Source organism: Ochlerotatus camptorhynchus, unplaced genomic scaffold, assembly GCF_037179485.1.
Source record: "Ochlerotatus camptorhynchus isolate MF236.1 unplaced genomic scaffold, CSIRO-AGI_Acam_v1.1 ptg000094l, whole genome shotgun sequence".
NCBI lineage: Eukaryota > Metazoa > Arthropoda > Insecta > Diptera > Culicidae > Ochlerotatus > Ochlerotatus camptorhynchus.
This window is the reverse complement of record NW_027040584.1, coordinates 417,324-444,463: the sequence shown is the minus strand read 5'-3', so window position 1 is coordinate 444,463 and position 27,140 is coordinate 417,324. Positions and strand designations below refer to the sequence as shown.

Sequence of the window (27,140 nt, the reverse complement as noted above, 5' to 3'; positions counted from 1 at the left end):
ATATTATCGGATATTTCAGATTTCATTTAGTTCTTCTAATTGAAGGAGATAATTCTAAATAAAGTTTTAGGATGTAAATACTATTTTTTTATTAAGGTTCAAATTTAAGATATCTTGAGATTATCTGGAAGAGTCGTTCCCCTCGGAATAAAATCGAATGTCTCGTGTGGGATTTTCCGGTGTCCAATATTACCGACAATATAATGGAATATAATTGACATCGGGTGTGTACGACTGCAAAGATACTTGCGACTGTGATAGCTCTCTATTCAAACCGTTTATGATAGCTGAATTTTTCGTTAAAATAAATCGTTTGCTGCATTTCAGTAAAGCATTGGTTTGCAGACCATGAACCGGCTCTGGCCTTTCCTTAGAATTCATCTAGACTACCCTCAGTAGTCCTCTGAACTTACAGTAGCTCACTGAATCTACAGTTCATTTGACCGCATTCGTCGTGGGATTCTTCAAATTAAACCTCAAAAGTTCCAGCCCTCGCTCTTTATTTCAACCCACTTACAAACTATCACAACCAACAATTGATAACGCTTGTATGAAAACAAAAACAAACCACAATCACGTTTTTTTCTCCTCCCCAAAGCGAGCTTAGCTCAGCTAAATCCCATGGCAGCCTTTCCCAGGCATTCGGCCGCTACTTGAGCTCTGTAAATATTCCAAAACAAATGTTATGGTGTTACAAATCCCTTCAAAACATCACGTAGCAAAGACTCACTGTTGCCCGGAGCACAAATCGGTGAACTTCATCGCAAACTTGGACATGGCGTACGGATAGTACGCCCGACCGTACATATTGTAGTTCATCAGAACCATCCACACGATCGAGCTGAAGGACAGTTTGTTGACCCACTGGATCCAGGCCACTTTGGCGTATTTCTCGGTGATGTAGTTCCAAACGTTCTGTATCACTGCGGCAACGCCCAGATTGAAGACGTTGTAGTTCGGTGACAGTCCGTAGGTGATACCGCTGAGGAAACCCGCCAGAGTGCTATCGTTCTCGGTCGTCCGCTTTCGATGCCGAGCCAGGAGGCAGGTTATCAACTGAAAGACACAAATTTCATGATTTCGTTATTAAGATCCCGCAAGTTCAACACAGATCAATCTCACCCTGAACAACCCATTGTACATGGTGAGGAAGGCAACGAACTTGAAGCGTATCCGTGCGAAGGCTTCCAGTATGGCAGAAGGATGTTTCCGGATCCGGGGTGCAACGTTGATCAGCTTCCGGACCAGTTCCATCAGGAAGCCGAAGGTGAAGCAGGTTTTCATCCCGTCCAGGATGTAGTTTTGGCAGGTGTTACGATGGAGGCAGAGTTTTTGGTGTCGGTCTTGTTCTGGGTTGAGGTTTTTCTTCAGCGGGGAGAAGAACCTGGGAATCGGAAGTGATATTTCTGTTAGAAGATGATGGGTGGAGAGTTCGGTTCGATACGGTTTAGATATGTTGAAGTAGAAATACTATAATCTTTCTGTAATACTTTTCATCGCTGTTGAAATAACAACTTCTGGATTCAAATTCATTCACTATTCCTGGCTTTTTCATTATTAGTTATGCAGACTTAGAAAAAATCACCGACTTCGGTAATTTATTTACCGAATTCTCAACAGCTGAACGGTCGGTAATGTTTTCGGTAATCGAGAACATTACCGAAAAATCTGTAAACTGGATCAGCAAAATTAGCTGTCAAATTTACCGAACGATCGTCACGTTTACCGATGTGCATTGTTTGATTTGTAGTCGACTTTAGCGGAGAACTGTAATTTTGAGGACGATATGCAAATCGAAAATTACCGAGCAATCTGTAATTTAGTAAAAAGGTAACCGACTCAACTGTAATTTGCTTTAATATTGTTTCAAGGTGGCGGTCACTGCAACCCATGCAAAAACTTGACTGGAGTTGTGATCAATGTGTTAGTGTTGCAAATTGCTCCACCAATGAACAAAAACAAGTTTTTGTCGGAAGGATTCGGCGCTACACTGAAAACAGGGAAGCATTGGATGAAGATTCCAAATGCTGTTTTCAGATCGTCACCAAAGGGGAATGGAACTTGGACAGACCTGCCGGTAAAAATGCAATTTGTTAGTTCTGCAAGTAGTTCTGCAATTTATTTTGCTGAGATTCGGTAAAACATTTGCCGAGACACAGCTAACACATAAAATTTTGCTGAGGTCTCAGCTAACAAACACATACTTTGCACAGATATCAGCAAAAGTAAATGCCGAGGTAATCGGCTGTTGGAGATTTTACCGAACTAGATTAAGTGTGTGTTTAAGCACAAACGAAGTGACAGACGACTTTCTCCGAAGAAATTAATTAAAATAATGTGGTTCTCTGTAATAGAATTTTAGTCCACCTTCCGCCCCTCACCGCCAGGTTCGCTAGTATTTTTGTTTTGAATTAATTCAAGTTGGTTTTGTGTGCAATGATCTGGCAACTCGCGTTGACGGGGAGCTGTTTTCTCACTCATCGAAGGAAATTTTGATTAGAGTGAGAAAGTAAGGAACAGTCAGCGCGGGAACCGTGTCCGTTACTATGTAGGAATGGGCGTTTTGAAACAAAAAATCGATGTTGTCGAATCGATTCTAAAACTGACTATAAAATCGATCCTCTAAAATATCGAAAGAAAAAAAATCGATTCGAGTAAAATCGATTTTTTTTTTAAATATTTGAATTATGCTTAATAATCTTCTATTAGACGAAATATTCCTCTTCCTGTTGTTTTAGTGTATGTGTGTGAGCATTTATTTGTATGAAACCAATTCACAAAAGTAATTGCACTCTATTTAAATATTGAAACCGAATTATTAAGAAATATTGCGAATATTTAGCTTCACAGTTGGAAATACCTAATTTTACATGTGACGGAATCCATCTTTGACATAAAAGATGAGACGTATACAAACATGTAATGTAAAATTAAATGCTCCGAGACAGAAAAGTTCGTTACTCGACGAAAAATACGTTTTATTGAGTTGAATTTCACGTCTATTATGACACAATTTTATGTCAAAATTGACGCTCGTATATGTCAGGCTCAGAGCACCTAAATTTACATGATTTTTTCTAAGTGTGTTTTTCAACTTCAACTCTATATCTGAGCTTTCAAAATCTTCTGTACACACTTAGAAATTTTTAAAGAAATCTTTAAAATTTAACCGAAATCTCAACAGCTGAACGTTCGGTAAACAGTTTCGCAGATTTCCTGTAATGTTTCACAATTATCTGTGAAATTTTCACAGATATCTGTAAATAAATACAGAAATCTGTTAAATAATCTTAGTGTGTAGGTATTAAAACTCACCTTTCCCGAGGGGGGCGACACACCTAAATCTCGATTCTAGATGCTCAAAAAATCTCACACTAGTGAATAAATCTTCGAAAAATCTTCTTTCATTTCTCGCATCTACTTGCATCGCCCAACCTTTTTTTTGCAGGAAATCTTCAAAATCGTGATAAATCTTCTTGCTATCGTACTCAGCGTACGCGCAGCTAGCCACAGCAAAATACAATATTTTCTGCATCGTAGGTAGAGTCGTCCCCCTCGACCTTTCCAATGTTTTTTTTTGCATCAAGGAGTGCGTGTTTTTTTTGCAAACAAAATCAGCTGGATGAATTAGAAAAAATGGGTCCAAAGTACACACAACATAAAAAGTAACAAATAAATAAAGCCCAAGATTGAAGGGGTGTTTAGTAAAATTGGGATACTGAAATACCATTTTGTTTATCATTTTTTTCAAGAATTCAATGATAACATTTGATTCAACATAATCAACAACAACATAAAAAGAATTCGGCGATTTTATTTTCTCCTTTGGTAATTTAGGCGTTTTGTTTTTCTAAATACTTTATAAAAAAGTTTAAATGAGTAAAAAATCGATATCAACTTTGAAAAATCGATTCTATCAAACATCGAACAGAAAAAGATCGGATGAAAAAAATCGATTTTTCGAGGCAAAAAAAATGGATTCTGTAAAAATCGCATCGACATCGCCCATTCCTATACTATAGGTGCGGCAGAAGGAATGTAGTCGACACTTTCGTTCTCACAACGTTTCGTCACACTAGATTATGCATAAGAACGTCGTGATAATGAAAGTGCTGACTTGTTTCCTTCTGCCTGACCAATCACATTGATCACAGCACTTGCGATTCTCCGTCAGTTTCAGGTGCATTATTTGTGTCATAGTGATTGCTGACGTTTATCGTACGCACACTACGTCACGTATACGTATACGCAAAATGTTTTCATCGGGAGAAAAAAAAACTTCATAGCGGAAAATTTTCCCGATGAAAACAAAGCACTAACACAATCATACTTTAGCAATCTCTATACCACCAGTCCAAACACTAGAAGTTTTGGAAGGTTCTCCCTCAGTACCTGCAAGCAACGTGATACCAGCTGACATTCGCTTAATATGTGAAATCCGGAACATTTTGTCACTTTTGAGCATCAACGTCAACCCGGTTTCGAATCGCATTCCCACTGAGGTGGCACCGTTGGCAGTAATCTACTGCGCCGTGGGAAAGACCTGACTAGCGCTGGAAAATTCGCCGTCTAAGGAAGGTCGCCATTAAAATTAAATCAACCTAATTTTCTTCGCTGTAACGTACTCCGTATCAGACTCGCTGAGGGACCGTTTTCTTGGAACGGGTTTCGACCCAAAAATCAATTAGCTTTTCAAAAGATTTCTGTAATGCGTCTTGGGACGCACGATTTCCTGTCCCACCGAGGCATCCGTTAGCGTGTCCGTGTCGGAACGGATGACCTCACGGTTGACGATCCGGAGGAGGATGCTTCGTCTTCATTGTCCGAAGAAGTCAACGATTTGATCTTTTCCGAGCTGAGCTTCTCGAGCCTTACGACCGGTTTGGCTCGAAGCAATTTTTCGACAGAAGTTCCTTGTGGCAGTGGAATCTCGAGTGGAATTTTCTTGACCAGTTCCTCCAAACTGATTTATTCGCCATTCGAAGAAACGAGCAAGGAAGAACTAGACGAAGACGTGGACAGTCGTCGCTTCGACGTTGGTTTCTTTCGTTTAGAAACCAGATCGGAATCGCTGTCGTCACTGTCTATTGTGGTTCGTCTTTTCGGTCTCGGAGTATTTCACCTTACCCACCAGCACTACGTGCTTATCGCACCACGACTGGAACGTATCCACGTAATGCGACAGGCACTCATTCTGCATCCCACAAAGCGTATGAAATGAACGGAAGCACTTCTTCACGCAACACAAAACGTTTGCATACCGTTTCTTGCAGACTTTTGTCCTCGCATACGAGCTTCCTCATTTCTGAAGTCCTCCTCCATGTATCCGAAGATTCCCTCCTCGTCTTCAGGTAACAAGATAAACGTAGCAGGTATTGCTGATTGCATCTGAAACTGGACTGTCCCAAAAATGCAAAAAGTGTGATAAAAGTGCACGTTTCCGTCAAATCGTTTTGATGTCTTCGGAGCACTTATTGCTTGCATCATAAGAAATAAGTGCACCGAAGACACCAAGACGATTAGAAGTAAACTTGCAGTTTCATTACACTTTTTAATAAGTGAAAACGCGCTTATTAGTCCAATTTGGTGTGAAATGCGCAATATAATGACTAGTTTTTTCACGTCTAGTAGACCGGTCCAGAATAGAGCATCGTACCGCAATCATGCTCAAACGCTTGACATACAGCATATTTAGCCGTAATAAATTAAAAAAAAAAAAAATCGGTTCCATCCGATCCTCCTTCATTCTCACCTCCAGCACGTCGATCGCCTCTTTGATTCGATGGATCTCGACATGATTTTGGAGTAAATTTTCCTCCTTCAGATCGCCCTCGTCGAGAGCTTCCGGTTCCGCTACGGAGGAGCGAATGCATACCGAGTATGGCCGCAAAAAATATAATTAAATAACGAATTTACAATGATTTTTACGGTTGAATTTTGGGCACATTAAAAATTTATTGTTAAATTATTGGACGGGAGAAAAAATAAATTTCGTTTTTAACGAAACAATTATCAATGAAAATTAATTTGATGAGATCAAATTTGTTCGAGAAAAATCAATTTTTTTATTGTTAGGATGCTTAACAACCCCCCTTTTTAACTGTACATTTCTCATATACCACGATTTTCGTTGTGATTTTATGGTAGGGGTAAGAGGGGCATAGTGAGGATCCCATGCCCCAACTTGGTCTTCCGGCTGTTTGGAACAAATTGGTTGGTGGTAGGATCAATATCAACCTACTATCAGTTGATTTGTTTCATGCAGCTGGAGATTCAGAGCCAAAGTGCGGAATGCTCACTATGCCCCTCCTACCCCTAATCAACAAAAATCTCCATTCAAAATCATTGGTTTTTTTTTACGGGCAGGTCCTGTTTGGCGTCCAACAACGATGTCTTCTCGGTCGCGAATGACCGTGGCTTTGGTTAGGAGCACCGACTGATGAAATCTTTAGCAACAATTGCCGCCAACAAGCGCGAGTCATTGACAGCTCAACATCGTTTACTTCTAAGCAAGTGTTAACTCGATGTGTTTACCCCTAATCATTTCGGCCTATGGTCTTCCATTATACAAAAGAAGTGCAGATAACAATGAACACAACATAGTGACATGCTGTTTGACAACAGGCTTTCCCTTTCAATTTTCGTTAGAGAAAAAGAGATAACAGGCGGTGCCCCAATAGCATCAACTACTTTAAGCTAGTACATATGAGTAGATAGTGTTGCCGTGAGGTACACTCGAAAATTTCAAATGAAAGTGCGTCAAATCAAACTTGGAGCGGCTCGCGTCTGTCACTTCGTTTGTGGTTTAAGCACAAACGAAGTGACAGACGGAGCGGCTCGAAAACTTTGGTGACTAACCTGCTATTTCAAATTTTCAGTGTACCACATGGCAACACCACTACTACTGGATTGTACCACATGGCAACACTACTACTGGATTGTACTAGCATTTTCACCAAATGTATTAGAATGTTTTGGTTCTATCTCTTTCACTCTACTCAAAACTGAAATGCATAAAAAAAATGACAAAATGATACGCACTCTTTGCACACTGTCAAAGAATCATGCACAGAAATTCAAAACAACCCAAAATTAAGTTCTTTTCACTCATCTCCCATGTTCCGTACGATAAGCCAAATTTGGGTAAACCGGCTCAAAGTAGTTTGCATTTGAGCACGGCAAAAAAAATTACCCATCGCTAAGTTATTTTCAATTTTTTCTACCCAAAATTAAGTTCAATTAACTCAAATTTGGGTATATCGCATATTACTCAATTTTGGCTTCTTGTACGGAACTAGACGGTTGAGTCGAATCTTTCGTTCTATTTTTGACAACAATAGAGAGAGGAAATGAAACGGGCAGAGGTCAAATAACTCAAATTTGAGTTTAAAAAACCCAAGCGGTGGGTAGTTTTGTTTTTCTGTGTGTATATAATTGATGCTATTGGCTTTGACGGCGAATCTATATAGCTCTTTACTCCTATGGTAAAATCCATAAGCAAACGTCAGACTGTGCGTGAAATTTACTTCCAAAAACGAAGAGGTTCGCAAGTGGTGCTACAATTTATGTTTCCCAACAGCGAACTTCCTGTTTTGTCGGCTTTTCCTCGAGTAAATAGTTCTTGGCGCAGGATCAAAATTTCTATCCCATTTTTTGCGGTTTTCGTCCTTTGATCCCCGAAGGAGTTCCTGCACAGCGGTTGATAATAATAATTATTAATTATTAATTGTGAAAGGGAGCTTCCTCCGTTTTGTTGTTTTTATGCTGCAGTTGAAAGTTATCGGTGTATTTATTTTGGCTTGATGACCATCAACGTATCGGAGTGTCGTAATCTACGAGTAGCAAGCTACGAACACCTCCCGATCCATGTCGATAAGCCAATGCTAATGTTCCACCCAAGCCACATACGCACCCAAGCCGAGCATCGTCATCGATAGGGCCAAAGGACCACTCCTACAAATAAGGTTAATGTTCCGTTCCACCTACACTGCGGCAACCGCAACCGACATGACAAGACGTGCCCCTATAATGACCTGTGTTGCCGAAGTAATTGATACCAAACATCGTTATCGAAGATTAAGGAAAGAACCGACGACGATGTTCTAATTAACAGTCAATAAAATTAAAGTGCCAGTCGGAAGCAGCACGTTGTGTATCGCTCGAACAATAACTCCGCAGGTGAAAGACGTTGTCAAATTTACTTCGATTTTTGACCCAGCCTCGAAGCTACCGTTTCCGTGTCGATACCGATCGGTCGTTAGAGTCTAAAGCTAGCCCATTAGTTTCTATCCCACAGCTCGTTCTCTACCAGGAGAACGGGACGGACCACGACGACGGAGAGAAACCACATTCGGACCGACCACTGATACACATGTTCGCCATTGCCACTCTGATGTTGCTGCTGCCGGTTATTTTGCTAATAAATCAAGCTGAACATTGCATTAGGTCCTAAGTAACATTGATCGATTATCTTCGTCGACTTTCTCTTTCGTAAATAACTTTATCACATAACCGTTTATTGATGTGTTTGTCGTATTAGATGCTAGACAAAAGCTTCTTTTATCGATCTGTGTGCTAAAAATACCGGGGAATGTCTTTACATGGCCGTGGTGATGCAAAGAAAAATTCAACGAAGAGAATCTGTCAATAATACTTAGGACATAATGCAATGTTCAGCTTGAAATCACTAATTCAATTACACAAACCCACTTCATCTGGCCCGTTTCAATCGGATGGTGGGGGAATGGGGGTTGAATGCGAGAGGCTCCCAAACATACAAACTTTGCTCTTTCATTATCACGATGTTCTTATGCATAATCTAGTGTGACGTAACGTTGGACCATGCGTAAGAACACCGTGAGAACAAAGGAGTCGACTACATTCTTTCTGCCGCACCTATAGTACCGCACACGGTTCCCGCGCTGAATGTTCCTTACTTTCTCACTCTAATCAAAATTTCCTTCGATGAGTGAGAAAACAGCACACCGTCAACGCGAGTTGCCAGATCATTGCACACAAAACCAACTTGAATTAATTCAAATCAAAAATACTAGCGAACCTGGCGGTGACCGGCGGAAAGTGGTCTAAAATTCTATTACAAAGAACCACATTATTTTAATTAATTTCTTCGGAGAAAGTCGTCTGTAACTTCGTTTGTGGTTTAAGTGTGTGCAAAATCGTAAATTACTACAAATTGTGTCAACCATAGACATTTGGTGAGAGTTACCCACATAAACGTGAACCATATCTTGAACTTAATGGTTAAAATTGTTTATAATCCCTCCTAAACTTTAACTGAAATGGTTATGGAACTTTACATGAACGTTTGTGTGATAAAGTTTTAACCTTATGTATTATGTTTTTTTTTTTTGGAAGTGAACCTTACAAATAATGGGTTGTCAAGAACCATCACCATTCAAAATTCTTGTTTTCTCCATATACATTTTCGGAAATAAAAAATTACACCAAGGGTAGGTTACTCCGCAACACCATACTTGGGTCATCTTTTTTGTCAGTGTGCCGATTGTGCCGGTCATAAAGCAAACTGCGATTGTTTGTAAAATATCCATCCCGGCAACCCAGTATTTCTGGCACCTTGAATGTTTTGGTTTGAAATCGCAAGGATAAATCGGATTGAGGATGACGCGAGAAGTGGTGGGTGTGTGAAATGTTGGTGTTTTGTGTTCATATGATAATAAAAGTCCTGTGTTTTAGGGTTGCCCTCAATGGCAGTCCAGAAAGCTAGCCTTTCGTGATGTGAAAAGCAACAGTCTATCAGCAGCCGGAAAAAATTGGAGCCGGTGGGGAACATTGTTGGAGACCAACTATAGAGGATGATGAATAGGCTTCTGTAGTTTGTTTTTTTTTTGAGTTACAGCATTATTTAAATTAAGGGTATTAATGGAGTCTGATTAACTGCCTCTTTGTCTTAAGCCCACTCTAGAACCTACATTTCGTATTTAGAACTATAGGTGAATCTGGTCTGAGTTACTTTGGTATATTCAATTAGAGGATGTTCCTGAATATACAGTCAAACAGCACGTAATGTTGTGAACAACTTCAATGACAGTTGTCCAGCAGTGTTCCCATTTTCTTCACAACAATCCAATGCATACGAGATTGTGCCGAAGGTGTGCCGATAGATCTGCCTAAGTTGTGCCTAATCTAATTTCGGGACAATGTACTGAGTGACTTACCCCTTGTATTACACTCTTAATCTAGCTCGGTAAAATCTCCAACAGCCGATTACCTCGGCATTTAGTTTTGCTGCTTTTTCTGTAAAATATCTGTTTGTTAGTTAAAATATCTGAATCTCAGCTAAATAATTTGCAGACTAATCGGCTGTTGGAATCTCGGCGAAAAAATTTAAGTGTGTAGAACCTTTTTACTAATGGTTTGAGAATTTTAATGGTAATGGTTATGGTAGTCAGTAAGGTCCATGGATGGTTTTGTATTGTCGGTCAAGTTTACGTGGAATATATCGCAAATTGGTTATCATTAATTTACCGGCAACCTATTCGCGGTACATTCCACATAAAGTTGATAGATGTTAGCGACTAGCGAAGATATCCAAAACGAACACAATTCATCTACACTGGGTTGAAGCGCTACTCCTTGCGTGTGTGGTAAATGAAAAAAAAAAAAAAAACAGACACTGATGTGCATTGTTCGAGTATAAGGGACACTCTCTCGTGTCCCTTTAAATCTCGAAGGGGATTACGGAAAAGTGATGGACTTTCGTGTCTGCTTTAAAATCGCGGTAGAAGGTATGATCAGAAGAGCTGGGATATACACGAGTGGCACGATCTTTATGAAGTCCATCCAGCTTCTTGGCTTCGCCGATGACATTGACATCATGGCAAGGAACTTTGAGACGATAGCGGAAACGTACATCAGACTGAAGACTGAAGCTAGGCGGATTGGACTTGCCATTAACACATCGAAGACGAAATACATGAGAGGAAGAGGTTCTAGGGAAGACCATGTTAGCCTTTCACCTCTAGTTCAGGTAGACGGCGACGAAATTGAGGTGGTCAAGTTTTGTGTGAGTTCGTGTATGTGGTCTCACTGGTGATGGTTATAAATGATACCAGCAGAGAAATTCAAAGACGCTTTACGACAGGGAATCATCAACCGGTGGAGACTAACGATTTTAAATTAGCTCACTACTTGACTAGCCTATTGGTCCCAAGCAAATCGATTAACGTACACCATTCTAGTTGAAATTATAGTACTATACTATGTTTGTTTTGATTTGCTATGAAAATTTGACAGATAAAATGAGGGGTTCGTGGATTTTCATATGTTTCGAGGGGTGCATCGATTAGCTTGGGACCGAAGATAGTACCAGAGCTGAGCTAAAAAGTTGAGCTCGTTACTTCAGGACCTTCTGGTCTTAGAATTACCTCTATGCTACTAGCACAAACGAAGTGACAGACGACTTACTGGCGAAGAAATCAATTAAAATAATGTGGTTCGCTGTCATAGAATTTTCTTAAAAGCTTGTGCCATCATTCACCAGATGGGTTAGTTTTTTTTGTTTTGATTTGAACAAAGTTGATTTTGTGTACAATGATTCTTTGACAGTGTGCAAAGAGTGTATCATTTTGTCATTTTTTTAATGCATTTCAGTTTTGAGTAGAGTGAAAGAGATAGAACCAAAACATTCTAGTACATTTGGTGAAAATTCTAGTACAATCATAGAGGTAACTCTAAGACTAGAAGGTCTCGAAATAACGTGCTCAACTTTTTGGCTCAGCTCTGGTACTCTCTTCGGTCCCAAGCTAATCGATTCACCCCTCGAAACATAAGAAAAACCAATAACTCCTCATTTTATTTGTCAAACTTTCATAGCGAATCAAAACAAACATTGTGTAGTAGTAGAATTTCGACTAGAATGGGATACGAAACTAACGATTTTAAATTGGCTCACCACTTTAGTAGCCTATTGGTGCCAAGCAAACGATTAACGTACCCTATTCTAGTTGAAATTCTATTACTACACTATGTTTGTTTTGATTCGCTATGAAAGTTTGACAGATAACATCAGGGGTGTGTGGATTCATGCAGAACATGCAGGGGTGAGTGAAATAGCTTGGGACTGCTTGGGACCGTTGTTCTGGTACTGAGTGAGCCAAAAATAATAATGATTTTCTTCGGGACCCAGTGGTCTTAGGGTTACCTCTATGCTAGTAGCACAAACGAAGTGACAGACGGAGCGGCTCAAAATATGATTTGACGCACTTACATTTAAAATTTTCGAGTGTACCTCACGACAACACTATCTACTCATATGTACTAGCTTAAAGTAGGGGGAACCACCTGTTATCTCTTTTTCTCTAACGAAAATTGAAAGGGAGAGCCTGTTGTCAAACAGCATGTCATTATGTCGTCTGCACTTCTTTTGTATAATGAAAGACCAGAGGCCAAAATGATTAGGGTTGAACACATAGGGTAAACATTTGCGTACAAGTAAACGATGTTGAGCAGTCAATGATTCGCGCTTGATGCAATTGCTGCTACAGATTTCTTCAGTCCATGCTTCTAACTAAAGTCAGAGTCATCCGCGACCGAGAAGACATCATTGTTGGACGCCAACAAACAGAACCCGGCCATACTCGGTACGCATTTGCTCCTCCGTAGCGGAACTGGAAGGACCCACCCAAGCTGCCTGTTGCGATATCAGTTTTGTCTGCTCCAGCTTCTTCTTTTCTTCTGCAGAACCAGACAGTGCGAGTACTGGTTAGCCAAACCAACCGGTGGAATACTAATCCGAGAGACGATTTCTTAGGCACGTTGCATTTGTCGCAGTAGATCGTCACTTGCCGGTGCACTTTCATGGTTACAATCGCCGTGGCAGTAGTTTCGTCATACAGATCGACCACTGGATCGATATCAACCCGATAGGTAAGGCCGGCATGCTTCGCGTAGTGGCGCTCCCTCATTTCGCGGGGAATCCTTTCCAAACAGGCGGCGCATTGAAACTTCTGTATACGAATCGATCGGGACATATAGGATTTAATGTCACGTTTTTATCTCTTGCTGTCTCGTCTGCTCAGCCTATTCTTATTCATCTTTTTTTTTCTATTACTTCGACATCGATCGGCTTCCAATTACTGCTGTGTACGGCGTTTTCGTTTGGCAACTCAAACCGGTTCCGGAGAGGCAAAACATTTTCCGGTACGGGTGCGGGTAGTGCAGCTAACGTTCGTATCGGAGTGGATGTCCCTGTCGAATTGGTTGATAGGATCTAGAACAGTTATCTAGGTTCCAGAGATATGAACATTTGTCTATGACCAAAGATTTACAGAAGTTTCTATATTCGAGATCTTTAAAATGGCTTATCTTAAAATTGACAAATTTGTACTAGACTTTGAGCTTTTCTCTCTGCACCTCAATTTTTCTCAATTTCAAGATTTCCTAATTAATGACTATGTTCAATCGTTCACATCCCGAAATTCATTCATAACCAATTCGCATTCGGAATCTAAAAACAACATAAATGGTTGGTTTTCCAAAAATAGAGACAGGAAATGAGCACTGAGTGAGGAAATGGAGGTTAGTAATTAACCTATTGAAAAATGCTGGTTTGTGAGTTTATAATATTTCTCAAAGTGGGTCGCATTCAACGACAGATCGGAACCACATCTTTCATTTCTTTCCGATCAATACATGTCACAATTGGTAATTTTTGTCTGTTTTAATCTCACTATTTGGTCACTTTTTTCGTTATTTTAGACTCTACAGCCACTACAGGTCGGACTCGATTATCCGGAGTATCGATTTTTTTTTCACTCCGGATAATCAAATCCTCCGGATAATCGAATCACAAAAAAAATCAAATCTGCCCCCCCCCCCTCTTAGCTACATCTAATATTGTTAAAATAATCATATTGTATATTATAATACTAAATTATTTCAAATGTCTGATGCATAAAAACTTATAGAAAAAAAACGCAAAAAAATACTCCGGATAATCGAGTCTAAAATTCCGGATAATCGAACCCCGGATAATCGAGTTCGACCTGTATTATTGTATAAAATACCCACTACCAGCCCCGCAAAGTAGACGTATTGTAAAGCAATTCTGCTGACAAAACTATATCATTATCTTTAAAGGGTTAATTTTAAACGCCTTTTTTTTTGATTAAGGCAGATTTTTTTTAAATAACCGGGAAAATACCGGGAATAAAAAAATGGTATTTGAATGGACACCCTGGTGAGCGACGGGTGACGCTGATAATCACTGGACCACGAAGCCCACAAATGTTGTCGAAAGAAGAAAAATTTACGGAAAAATAGGACAACGCAAACATTCCAGAAATTCTATATGTACTGCAAAATTGGTTTATACACCACTTGTTAGATACTGAAAAGTATTAGCTTAATCATTCCGAGCAATCGGGATACACCGGGGTCGCTGGAAGGATAACAGTAACATGTTTGCTCAGCAACAAAGAATGCCGGGTAGCATGATACCAATAACTGGTCCGCACAGCAATGTCCAAAAGTATGGCCGGAATACGTAATCAACGTTCCCTGTCGGATCGTCACAGCAGCGAAATATTCTTCAACCGCTAGTAGAATGGGACCACTATGTATGCCACGTTTTTCCATACCAGCAAACGTCTATTTTTTGCTCACTGTTTCAGCGAAACCGCCATCCCTCTACATTATGAATGAAATCAAAACATTGCTTCCCAAAGTGGCTACTCAGGTCAACTTTTCTCGGAATCAAAAAAAGAAAATCTCAATGTGATTGGTGAGGCAGAAGGAAACAAGTCAGCTCTTTCATTATCACGATGTTCTTATGCATAATCTAGCGTGACGTAACGTTGGATCATGCGTAAGAACACCGTGAGTACGAAAGAGTTGTCTTCATTCCTTCTGCCGCACCTATAGTAACGCACACGGTTCCCGCGCTGACTGTTCCTTACTTTCTCACTCTAATCAAAATTTCCTTCGATGAGTGAGAAAACAGCACCTCGTCAACGCGAGCGAGAACGCGGGTTGCCAGATCATTGCACACAAAACCAACTTGAATTAATTTAAAGCAAAACTACTAGCGAACCTGGCGGTGAGGGGCGGAAGGTGGACTAAAATTCTATTACAGAGAACCACATTATTTTAATTAATTTCTTCGGAGAAAGTCGTCTGTCACTTCGTTTGTGATCAAACTGTCGAGCCATATCGAGCAGAGATCTATCAATTGACCACTTTGTCAAGCAGTTTTGGTGTGACTTTCTACCAGCGATTTCACAAAACTGGACCAACTAATTTCTATTTTTTTATGAAGCGCACAAATGTTAGTTAATTTTCTCGTGGTTCTAGAAGAAAAAGTCCCAAAATAATGTTTTATTTCAAAGTTCGAGTGGTAGTAAACGTCATTTTAACTGCTCGAATGAAGTGGTTAATTAACCACTTCATTCGAGCAGATAAAATGACGTTTACTACCACTCGAACTTTGAAATGAAACATTATTTTGAGATTTTTTCTTCTAGAACCTCGAGAAAAGTAGATAACATTTGTGCGTTTCATAAAAAAATAGAAATTAGTTGGTCCAGTTTTGTGAAATCGCTGGTAGAAAGTCAGGCCAAAACTGCTTGACAAAGTGGTCAATTGGGAATGTTCTATACAGGTGAGATAGCTTGTGTGGATGGCTATCGGTCACAGACGGCAATCCGATTTTAATACCTATGTTACGGTAATAACATAGAGGTAATAATAACAAAGGTAAAACCACCTTATGCGAGGTTAAATTCGATTCAGTTATAATAGACGATGATCTTCAGCTCTTGATCCGTCTTAAAAATGTCCGTAGGAGACAATATCAAAGAACACGCGATCCTGCCATGAAAGTTATCTGGCGGGATTTGCAAAAACAAATTAAAAAGCGATTCTCTGCCCTGAGGAACAAAACTTTTGAAAATAATATTTCTAAATTAGACCCGAGTTCCAAACCCTTTTGGAAACTCACAAAAATTTTGAAAAAACCTCAAAAGCCTATTCCAGCGCTTAAAGAAGGTGGTAAAATTTTGATCACAAATTTGGAAAAAGCTCAGAAACTTGCTAAGCAATTCGAGAGTTCCCATAATTTCAGTTTGGGTCTTACTAGTCCTATTGAGAATCAGGTTGCTCGGGATTTTCTGAATATTTTCTCTCGGGAAAATATTTTTGATGATACCTGGGGGACTGATTTGGACGAAGTAAGGTCTATAACTAAAAAGTTTCAAAATATGAAAGCTCCAGGTGATGATGGAATTTTCTATATCCTCATCAAAAAACTCCCAGAGAGTACCTTGTCTTTCTTGGTAAAATTATTTAACAGATGTTTCCATTTGGCATACTTTCCTGATAAATGGAAAAATGCAAAAGTTGTTCCAATTTTGAAGCCGGATAAAAATCCAGCTGAAGCTTCTAGCTACCGTCCAATAAGTTTGCTTTCTTCAATAAGTAAACTTTTTGAAAAGATAATTTTGAATAGAATGATGCTTCACATCAATACGAACTCAATTTTTGCAGATGAGCAGTTTGGATTTCGCCATGGGCATTCAACTACTCATCAACTCTTAAGAGTTAACAATTTAATTCGTTCAAACAAATCTGAAGGCCACTCAACTGGAGTTGCTCTTCTAGACATAGAAAAAGCATTCGACAGTGTTTGGCATGAAGGTTTGATTGCTAAATTGAAAAAGTTTAATTTTCCACTTTATATTATGAAATTAGTTCAAAATTATTTAACTGACAGAACTCTTCAAGTAAATTATCAAAATTCCAAATCTAATCGGCTACCTGTTAGGGCAGGAGTTCCTCAGGGTAGCATTCTTGGGCCTATATTGTATAACATTTTCACTTCGGACCTCCCTGATTTGCCTCAGGGTTGCCACAAATCTTTGTTCGCTGATGACACAGGCATTTCCGCTAAAGGAAGAAGTCTTCGTGTTATTTGCAGCAGACTGCAGAAAAGTTTAGATATTTTCTCTTCTTATTTACAAAAATGGAAGATTTCTCCCAACGCTTCCAAAACTCAACTTATAATATTTCCACATAAGCCTAGAGCTTCGTTTTTGAAACCTAGTAGTAGTCACATAGTCACTATGAACGGAGTTCCAATTTCCTGGTCAAACCAAGTGAAATATCTTGGATTAATACTTGACCAAAAATTAACTTTTAAAGATCACATTGAGGGCATTCAAGCCAAATGTAACAAATATATAAAATGTTTGTATCCTCTTATAAACAGGAAATCCAAACTTTGCCTGACGAATAAACTTCTAATATTTAAACAAGTTTTTAGACCGGCCATGCTTTACGCTGTGCCAATATGGTCTAGTTGCTGCACTACCAGGAAAAAAGCACTTCAAAGGATTCAGAACAAAATTCTGAAAATGATTTTGAAGTTGCCTCCCTGGTACAGTACAACCGAAGTACATAGAATTTCGAATGTTGAGACTTTAGCACAAATGTCCAACAAAATAATTAATAATTTCAGGCAAAAATCGTTGCAATCCTCAATTGCAACGATTAATTCCCTTTATACTTAGATAAGATTTAGTTTTAGTTTTTAGTTTTAAGATATCAATTGTTATACTGACATGCAGGTTAAAAAACCTGTTTAAAATACTGAATTGCCAAGACATGAACAATGTAAAAACACTTAGATATATATCATAACAATTAAGGCTGGTACGTTACTGCAGTAACTGGAGCACCTAGGTTAAAATGAAATGTAATTTATTTTGAATTTGGAACAAATAAAGAGTTAAAAAAAAAAAAAAAAAAAAAAAAGGTAAAACCACCATCTCAGCACCCCTCAGTGGGATTTTGTACACGGCGAATGAGAACGACCCAAATTTGAGTTTAGTTCACTCATAATCGCCAAAAGTGCAGGAACTCAGTGATGAGCAAAATTTGCCTTATGTTTTCCAGGATTTTCCAGGGAAAAATTCCCGAATTTGAGAAAAGTAAAGATTGGATTCACTCAGTTTATTGGTACTACTCCAAGACTGAATATAATTTTTTTGTTAATTTCCTCATTTTCCGGCAGATTTTTTAGGTTCTCCACAGAAAATCATGAGACAAATTTACTCATCGCTGAGTTCCTGCACTTTTGGCGATTATGAGTGAACTAAACTCTAATTTGGGTTGTTCTCATTCGCCGTGTATGGAAGCGAGCTGTCAATTTGTTGGTTTAGTGTTAAACAGTGCAGTTAGTAAAATCTAGAAATACTCAGAGGGAGAGATAGGCGGAGAAAACAAAATACAATTCGGCAGCAGGGATTTGTATCTAAATTATCTTGCAACCCTTGCTAAAACTTAGCATTTCACATGACTTTTACATTTGATTCGTTTGGTGCCATTAATTAACCAACTAAGATCAATTAATCAATAGAGCTAGAATATTGCTTTAGATTCCAAAAACTAGTTGAATTTGAGAAGCACACGAAACATAAAGGTGATTGAATTTCTTTTCGATTGCAATACTCTCAAATTAAATCTAGTAAGAATAAGAAATCCTCGGAAAAAAATCTAATCGGAATGTTCGTTTGGCTCAGATTTTGACAGTTCATTTGGCTCAAAACATTCTCTCCACTCATCTCTCCTTCTAGTATTTCTCTGTATTTCTAGATGGTACCAATGCTACCGACGCCAGGGAGGCAGCTCCTACACCTGGACCCTACATATCGACCCATCAACTCATGGACCGGGCACCAACGGCTTTACTTCCCTCCCGAAGAATGGCGTGATCAGAGATTTTATGCCTCAGAAAATCCTGGCGAACGAGCTGTCAATTTGTTAGTTTAGTGTCAAACAGTGCAGTTATTATTAAGCTTTAAAGCTTAATTCAAAAATCGAGATGAAAGTCTATTGGATCGAAAAAAATATCGTTGTGCTCAGAAAATAAAGCTCTTTGAGATGATGCATAAAAACAGTTTTTTTTAATCAAAATTAAAGAACGCAATTTGGCGCAACTCACAACCATGGCATTGTATTAAAGCTAATAATATGATTTCAAATGCTAATTTTTCTTTGAATTGGCAATACATGAATTTAGAAGTCATCTTCGATAGTAACGTTCCAATTCTTGAACAAATCCCTTCGAAAAAGTGCGGGTTGTGCCTAGCATGAGAATGCTGAAGAAGATCTTAACTCTAATGTAGCAGTACGTTGCTACGTTGGAACGAAACTCACCAAAACTCCACCGCCTTGGTCCTTTGTGCGTAGTACCCGATAGCGGCACTCATGGCCATGAACGCCAACGTTCCGATGACCTTCGATTCCCGCGCGTACTCGAACAGTGGATGTTCTCTCGACTTCATCCAACACTCTAAAAACTTCCAAAAGCGCACATCAATCAATCAATCATCCGCCGGTCATGCAGAATAATTCACTTCTACTTTTTGCTTGCAGCAGCGCATGGAACTGGCAAGTCATCTTCGTCATAATCATCACCACCACCAGCACCATTGCGCTACATTAACCCACATACCACATTGAACATCGCTCTCGAATGGCTCATCTTGACGTAGGCAGGCATGAAGAACATCAGCAGTGTCCCCGGCAGCCCCGGAAGCGACACCGAGTAGTTGTTGATAAAGCCTCCGAACCAATGGTACATGCCACAGAACCCGGCACTCCAACAATTGGACACGGCCCACCCATTGAACGATTCACTAACCAACTCGAACAGCGCTTGCAGAACGATTTCCACCGACATCGTTTTCTTGGTGTAGCACAGCATGAACAACCGGACGATCGATATCGGAATGAAGAACTTCAAGTTGCCCCCGATGGTGGCTCGCATCTGATACCGGAGGTGATCGTGACATGTCTTGCCCGGGTGGGACAACGTTGCGCAGGTTACGCCCGAGTGGACGATTTCGTTCCAGTGCTTGCTGATGGCGGCCATTTCCGATCACTAGGTCACACACGCACGCTAACTGGGGCTTGAGAAGATTGATCGACGCGATCAACCAACCAAACAACCGTTGAGCCTGCCGTACTGTTCTTGACTGGTTTTGGTTTGAATTGGGTTCTAACCGTGCACCTTATTGTTTGGCGCAAATGAATTACCATGACGCATGTGTATGAAGAGGTGCTGATCGACAACAACAAAAAAAAACCGAGCTCTTCAATTTGATCCAACGCTCGCTCGCTGAGGTTCGGTTCAAATAGGAAGATAGTTTTTTCGTCTTGCCCTTGATACCCTCTGACATCTCAAAAGGAAGCTATCGTGTGTGCGTGAGTGCCATCGCCATTATTCCTGGATAACGCGTATGTTACGAAGACGACGACGACGACGACGGCGACGGCGATGGCGAGGATGGCACTAATTACGAAGCAGCAAATCAATTTCCCATTAATAGCCGGTTTTGAGGTGAAGTGTACATTTGGCACGGTAAATAGTACGTAAACGGTTGGATATAGGTACCTACTGGCACTGGCAGCGATCGAGGTTGCTGGGTAGGGTGGCTCTTCGGAAGTACATTTCCTTTAGGTCATTCATTATCGATCACGTTCATTGATTCTCGTGGGCAGTTTTAAAACGTGATAATTGCAAGGTTTCAATGCGTTAGTTGTGGATCGGTGAGTTATGCAAAATATCGAAAACCTTTGTTATTATATCAATAATGGTTATGATCGTCTAAATCTCTAAGATCTCTTTCGATTTGTAGTGTTTGCTGTCACGGGTTTCAAGTTCTACGTGATGTTGGAAACAAACTTTCAGCAGATTACAATATACAACACGAGTGTTTAGGCTTCATTTTGAAAGCCGCTTGAATCTAGTCCCTAACGTGCTTACATGGAGGAATGCATAGCTGAAGATGCAAATGTATGATTTATTGCCCGCACGAGTGGCGATTTAAATGTTTATTATTGCATTTCTGAATACTTGTTTTGTTTAGCTTCTTGGCAAAACTGATGAGATCAAAATAGCAATGTATGACTGGTCTTGATCAAGAATTACTACCAGCAGATTTAGGTCTGTAACCATAACAAATACTGACGGCGTTGCTTTGCGATGGTATCAGGGACACCAAATTTGAAGACATGTCTTCATTTTGAAGGCATATGAACTTCAGTGAAATATGTTTTTTTCCACAGACATTTTGAAGACAATTTATGTTTTGTGATGTTGAAGCTGAAGAAGACTTCCAATGACTATAGAAATTACAATTTTGACTTCATATTACCTTTGTTACTACCGTAAAAGATGATATTCTAATCGGATTTCACACGGATTTCCGTCTGTGACCAATAGCCAGCCAAACAAACTATCTTTACCTAGTTGGAGATGGTTAACGTCAAATACCACACTTAGGCTCTGAACCATTTGCCTAGTTAAATTTAACTCGTGGTTAAAAGTGACATTTCGAAAGTTATTTCTTATGTTCGAAAATCCCCTTGCTGTCAATCGACCGGTTTTCGAGCCACGGTCGTCAAAATTTAACTTCTTGTCTGTCAGAAGTAACCACGCTCGGATAGCAGGGTTAATCGATAACTTTTCATCTGTCAAATTTTAACCAAAAGTTAAAATAATCCATCAAATGGTTCAGAGCCTTAAAGTGATCATTTTATACGATAGATGAATAGAAGCTAGCCTGATGGGAATGTTCCTTGATTTCAGTTTGTATTCTAGCGAAAAAGTTTCAGTCGAATCTGGCGACCATTGTTAGAGATCGAAGTATGCTTTGAACGCGAGTGGACGTGTTTGCTTTTCAATGTAATTTTTTTTTCCGTTCGTTTCTTTTTAATTTTTAATGTAGGGACGACGACGACGACGCACGACGCGTTCAACTTGCGGTTCGATTTGGAGTGAGGAAAAATAAACTGTGTTGTACTTATGCTGCGATCTGACAGCAGCCGGCGTAAAACAAGGTATGTGCGTACGAAAGGTACGCATCGGCAGGTATGGATGTTAACTGACGCAAGGTACGGTGAAGAGGTGTGACATTGCACCGTTCTACACTCCCCCTCAATGAAGCATTTCTTCAGCTGTACTCTTTAAGCCCAAGCATCTCGCAGAACTCCTGGTGCTTCAGCGGACCCAAGGGCTTGGTCAAAATGTCAGCGATCATGCGATCGGTGGAGCAGTACTGCAACTCTATCTTCTTCTTGACACACAACTCCCGCACAAATCGCTCACGGGTGTCAATGTGCTTGGAGCGTCTGCTGGTTCTCTCCGTTCGTACAAACGCCAAGCATCCTTGATTATCATCCATAACAACCGTTGGTTTTTCTTGCTGTTCACCGAAGTCGCTGAGTAACTGTCGCAGCCACAACGCTTCCTGGCACGCATCGCTGAGAGCGACGTATTCGGCTCCCATGGACGAAAGTGTAACGGACGATTGGCGACGGCTTGCCCACGAAACAATGCTGCCTCCAAACTGGAACATCATTCCGGAAGTAGAGCGGCGACTTGTGACATCTCCAGCCCAATCTGCATCGGAGAATCCGACCAGTGGCTGATCAACGGCTCCACCCATCTTCAACTGATAGTCTCTCGTTCTCTTCAGGAAACGCAGCACACGCTTCGCTGCCACCCAATCTACTTCGCTCGGTGTACTAAACCTTCTTCGCAAAATTGAAGCGGAAGCTGCAATATCCGGCCTTGCTACGACGGCCAGGTAGAGCAAACCACCGACAAGACTGCGGTAGTTCGTTGGATCGTCGAAGGGGATTCCGAAATCGGCCAGTCCCAAATATCCAGGGTCCATTGGTGATTTAGCAGTTTTCGCTCCTCCCATCCCATGCACCTTCAACAATGCGTTTATGTAGTTACGCAAACTGATCTTGAAAGTATCGCCTTCATGCTGTACTTCAACCCCGAGAAAATGTCGCACTTCTCCGAGATTGACCAGCTCAAACTCCGCATTCAGGTACTCTTTTTTTTTTTTTTCCTTTGGTTTGTTTTTCGTCGATCTTGTTTTCCGTGCTGAGCACCAATGCTACCGACGCGCCAGGAAGGCAGCTCCCACACCTGGACGCTACCTATCGACCCATCAACTCATGAACCGGGGACCAACGGCTTTACTTCCCTTCCGAAGGAAGGCGTGATCAGAGATGTTATGCCTCAGAACATCCCGGCGACGCCGACTGGGATTGAACCCAGGCCTGCTGGGGTGAGAGGTAATCACGCTTACCACTACACCACCGGCGCCGTTGTTCAGGTACTCTTGTACAGCCTTGATTTCGTCTGCATCCATTGACGCCAGCAGAAGATCGTTCCCGTACACCAACAGAAGAACCTTCGCCTTTCTGTCGTCTCGAAAATAGAGGCAGGGATCTGCCACCGCTGCCTTGAATTTGTTCTTCACTAGCACTTCATGCAGCTTCTTGTTCCAGCAGCGAGCAGACTGACGCAATCCGTAGATGCTGCGCTGGAGCTTGCACACCAGCTGTTCCTTCCCGGCCTTCAAGTATCCCGGCGGTTGCCGCATATAAACTTCCTCCTTGAGGGTCCCGTGCAGGTTGGCCGTCTTGATGTCTAGATGCTGAACGACCATGCTGTGCTTTGCTGCCACCGTCAAAAACGTTCGAAATGTTGCTTGACTAGTAACGGGGGCAAACACTTCTCCGACGTCAACTCCGAACCGTTGCGCGTAGCCTTGCCTTAAACTTCACTACGCGGTTGTCTTCGTTCTTCTTCACCTTGTACACCCATTTTGATCCGATGACCTTCCGCCCCTCTGGCAACTGCACCAGCTTCTACGTTCCGTTGATACGATGGGCCTCCAACTCTTCATCCATTGCTTTGCGCCACACAGGTTCTGCTAGAGCTTCTTTAATACTAACCGGTTCTTCCACTGCGCACGGTGCTACGCCTGCCACGTAGTCCAGCTGAAAACCGTCCAGATGCCTTGGTCGTGTTTTCGACCGCTCCGATCTACGAACAGTTAAACTCGCACCTTCTTCTCCATTGTCAGCTTCATAAAAATCTTCCCGAGCAGATCCGCTCTCCTCATCTGGATCGTCATCAGAATCCTCATTCTTCTTCAGCGGCAGCAGCTTGATTTGTTCTTCTGGCTTCTTGCTTCGTTACTTCCACGAACGACGTGCCGTTCCCCAACTCAATGAAACGTGCATCGCGGCTGATCGTGATCTGATCTGTCTGAAGGTCAACAAAACGGTAACCCTTCTGCTCTATCGCATACCCGATGAACGTCATCTTGATTGATTTACTGTCGAGGTTCTTGCGCTTGGTTTCAAGTCCGGTTTCCGGCCCCACCACAACTGGTATGGTGTTGTCTGGATCAATCTAGATGGCAGCCTATTTTGGAGGTAGGTGGAGGTGAGCATCGCTTCACCCCAGTAGTGCTTCTCCAAACCCGCGTCCACCAGCATGCAAGTCGCCATTTCCGTTAGGGATCGATTCTTGCGTTCAGCGACACCGTTTTGTTGAGGAGTGTAGGGGGTAGTAAACTGTGGTTGGATCCCTTCCGATTTGTAGAACGCTTGGAGTTCCCTGTTGTCAAACTCTCCCCCTCCATCAGAACGCACAACGCCAGGTTTACGACCAAAAATATTGCTAACCCAACGCACGTAATCCCTTATATTGCCAGCCGCCTCACTTTTGTAACGGTGAACCGGCTGTAGTCATCGGTAATCGTCATAACATACCGATTGCCGCTCGGCGTAGCATTGTCCATCGGACCACATAAATCAGTGTGGACTATGTCCAACACTCGGGACGACTTACGGTCAACGACCGGAGAAAATGGAAGCCTAGCTGACTTACCTTCCATACAGGATTCGCAAACCAAACGCAGTCCACAATCGGTCACTTTGATCCCAGTAGCTAGTTGTTCGTTGATGATCCGCTCTGCAGCAGCCCAATCGCGGTGACCGAGCCGCCGGTGCCATTGATGCTGGCAATCCACTTTGTGCATTCCATCCGATGCAGCCATCGACGCTTACGCTACCCGCAGGTAGTACAAACCACAGTTTCGGCTTCCCGTAGCCACTACGTTATCTTCCGTGTCGATAATTTCACAGCCACTCTTGTCAAAATTCACTCGGAAGTTCTTCTGTGCCAACTTTGCAACACCGATCAATTTCGTAGAAAGTCCTGGCACAAATTTTTCCTCATTCACGTCAATTTTTGTCACTTTTCCAGAACCGTCGATACCGAGGATCACTCCGCAACCTTCCCCTTCAATTTGGGTCTTTGTTCCGTCGGCCAGCGTGATAAAACCACCAGCGAACTTACTCAACGACCCGAAGAACGCCTTGTCGTTGGACATATGTGCACTGGCACCACTGTCAATCACCCAGCTCGACGAACTTTTGATGAATCGAATCCACCCGCAGAGTCCGTGGGAACTTGGAAAAATGAGAAAAAGCCACCAGAAAACGAATAACGCGAAACTTAGTGAAAGAATAAAGAATGGTTTTATTTCGAGCTTCTCTTGTTAACACTTGGGTTGAGAAATTGAGGGCACAACTCGTGCGAATGCAAAATACAAAAGAAAACAAGCACGCAACATGTTCCGGTATAAAAATGTTCATACAGTGTTGGAAGATTACTAGGTTGATAGGGTTGTCGTTCCACTCCTACAATGTTCACCCCCAGCAGCAAACGCCACTCCTCTGACGTCATTATGTGCCGCTTTGGCCCTCGGATGGCCGTCTGAATCGTGTCGGGAGGGATTTCCGTCCTTCTTATGCGTAGACAAAAACTTGCGGCAGTTCCGCTTGATGTGTCCTGGTTTCTTACAAAAATGACTCCGACTTGCCATCACCATCCCATCGCTCTCTCCACCCTGGAAGATCCACCTTTCCTTTCTAATTGCCGGTTATATTCATCCACCAGCTTCGATTTTACGACATCGAGGGAGATATCGTCATCCGATCGGCTATCGAGCGCCGTGACCAGACCATCGAAAGAGGCAGGAAGACTACGAAGCAACATACAGATCTTCGTATCTTTATCCAACTTCATCCCAGCAGCATCCAGGCGATCGAAAATGTCGTCAAACTCTTGCAGGTGTTTTTCGATATCACCGTTTTCTTCTTCAGAAGCGATACACGAACCGAGCGGGTCGTCTTCTGGTGATAAGTTCTGAGCGCATTGAATGCATCCTTCGCATGCACACAGTTTCGAACTAGCGGGAGCTGACTGTCCTCCAGCAGCAGAATCATGGTCGCTTTCGCCTTCCGGTCCTCACTTTTCCACATCGCGGACATGTTTTCCACTTGCGGGATGTCCTTTTCGACGACGTGCCACAAATCTTCGCTCGCTAGCAGCATCTCGAGCCGCACCTTCCAAGTCTGCCAGTTGACACCGTTCAGCTTGGGAATGGCAAACTTTTCATCGGCCATGATTCACTTTTCCTCACCCGATCGACACACGGGCACAATAGTTTTCGCGATTTCACAATGTCGCCGTTGTGACGAGCCACCACAAAGGACTTTTCGATTCTCACTGATCGAATGTTCTTGAGATTGAATCCGTTCCAGCCTGGGTCCATAACCTGACGGCAGGTAGAGTCCGGGGGCCAACACAGTGGAAAACAACTCAGATGGAACGACTTGAAATCAATAAATGAAACTCTTGAAATTACATATGAACACTTTCTTTATTAAAAAAGTAAAAAATAGTACACGCACGACGCGTTTAACTTGCGGTTCGATTTGGAGTGAGGAAAAATAAACTGTGTTGTACTTATGCTGCGATCTGACAGCAGCCGGCGTAAAACAAGGTATGTGCGTACGAAAGGTACGCATTGGCAGGTGTGGATGTTAACTGACGCAAGGTACGGTGAAGAGGTGTGACATTGCACCGTTCTACAGTTTGCCTCTGGACCTAGGTCCAGATTCTTCGGAACCTTATCGTTGACAGTTTTGCGATAGTGATAGATTTCCTAACCAATCACCAAAAATGGGTAAACTATGTTCGGAGTGACAACTTGACAAATGAACAACATCGACATGAATCCGATCGACTTTGTTCTTTTGTCAACTTGTCTCTCCCAACAGACGCGTGAACCCTTAGCGTGAATGCTGAATTTTCAGCAATCCTGTCAAGTTGAACCAAATTACTGATTACTGTTACTGTTGAACCAGATTACTGATTACTATTACCAAATTACTGATTTTCAGTAAAATCGTAGATTGCTGATTGCTTTTCAGCAAACCAT

The 27,140-nt window shown here is 41.5% G+C and overlaps 1 protein-coding gene across 1 annotated transcript; it reads right to left on the bottom strand.

Moving 5' to 3' along the window:
• Positions 1–494: 494 nt before the first annotated feature.
• LOC135698763 (uncharacterized) lies at positions 495–20,083 on the bottom strand. Its single transcript, XM_065218895.1, has 5 exons — positions 19,490–20,083; positions 19,192–19,334; positions 1,123–1,384; positions 731–1,056; positions 495–660 (listed from the first exon to the last, which is right to left on the bottom strand). Exons 1-5 carry the CDS (start codon positions 19,907–19,909, stop codon positions 609–611), a joined length of 1,203 nt encoding a protein of 400 aa, XP_065074967.1. The 5' UTR covers positions 19,910–20,083; the 3' UTR covers positions 495–608.
• Positions 20,084–27,140: the final 7,057 nt, after the last annotated feature.

What these genes read in the sequence shown, in the direction of transcription:
- LOC135698763 (XM_065218895.1), bottom strand. Translation starts at nt 19,909, where the DNA reads ATGGCCGCCATCAGCAAGCACTGGAACGAAATCGTCCACTCGGGCGTA. An exon ending in CGAGAGCGATGTTCAATGTG is followed by an intron (nt 19,335 to 19,489) that starts GTATGTGGGTTA and finishes CGCTTTTGGAAG; the next exon opens with TTTTTAGAGTGTTGGATGAA. An exon ending in TGTACAATGGGTTGTTCAGG is followed by an intron (nt 1,057 to 1,122) that starts GTGAGATTGATC and finishes TGTGTCTTTCAG; the next exon opens with TTGATAACCTGCCTCCTGGC.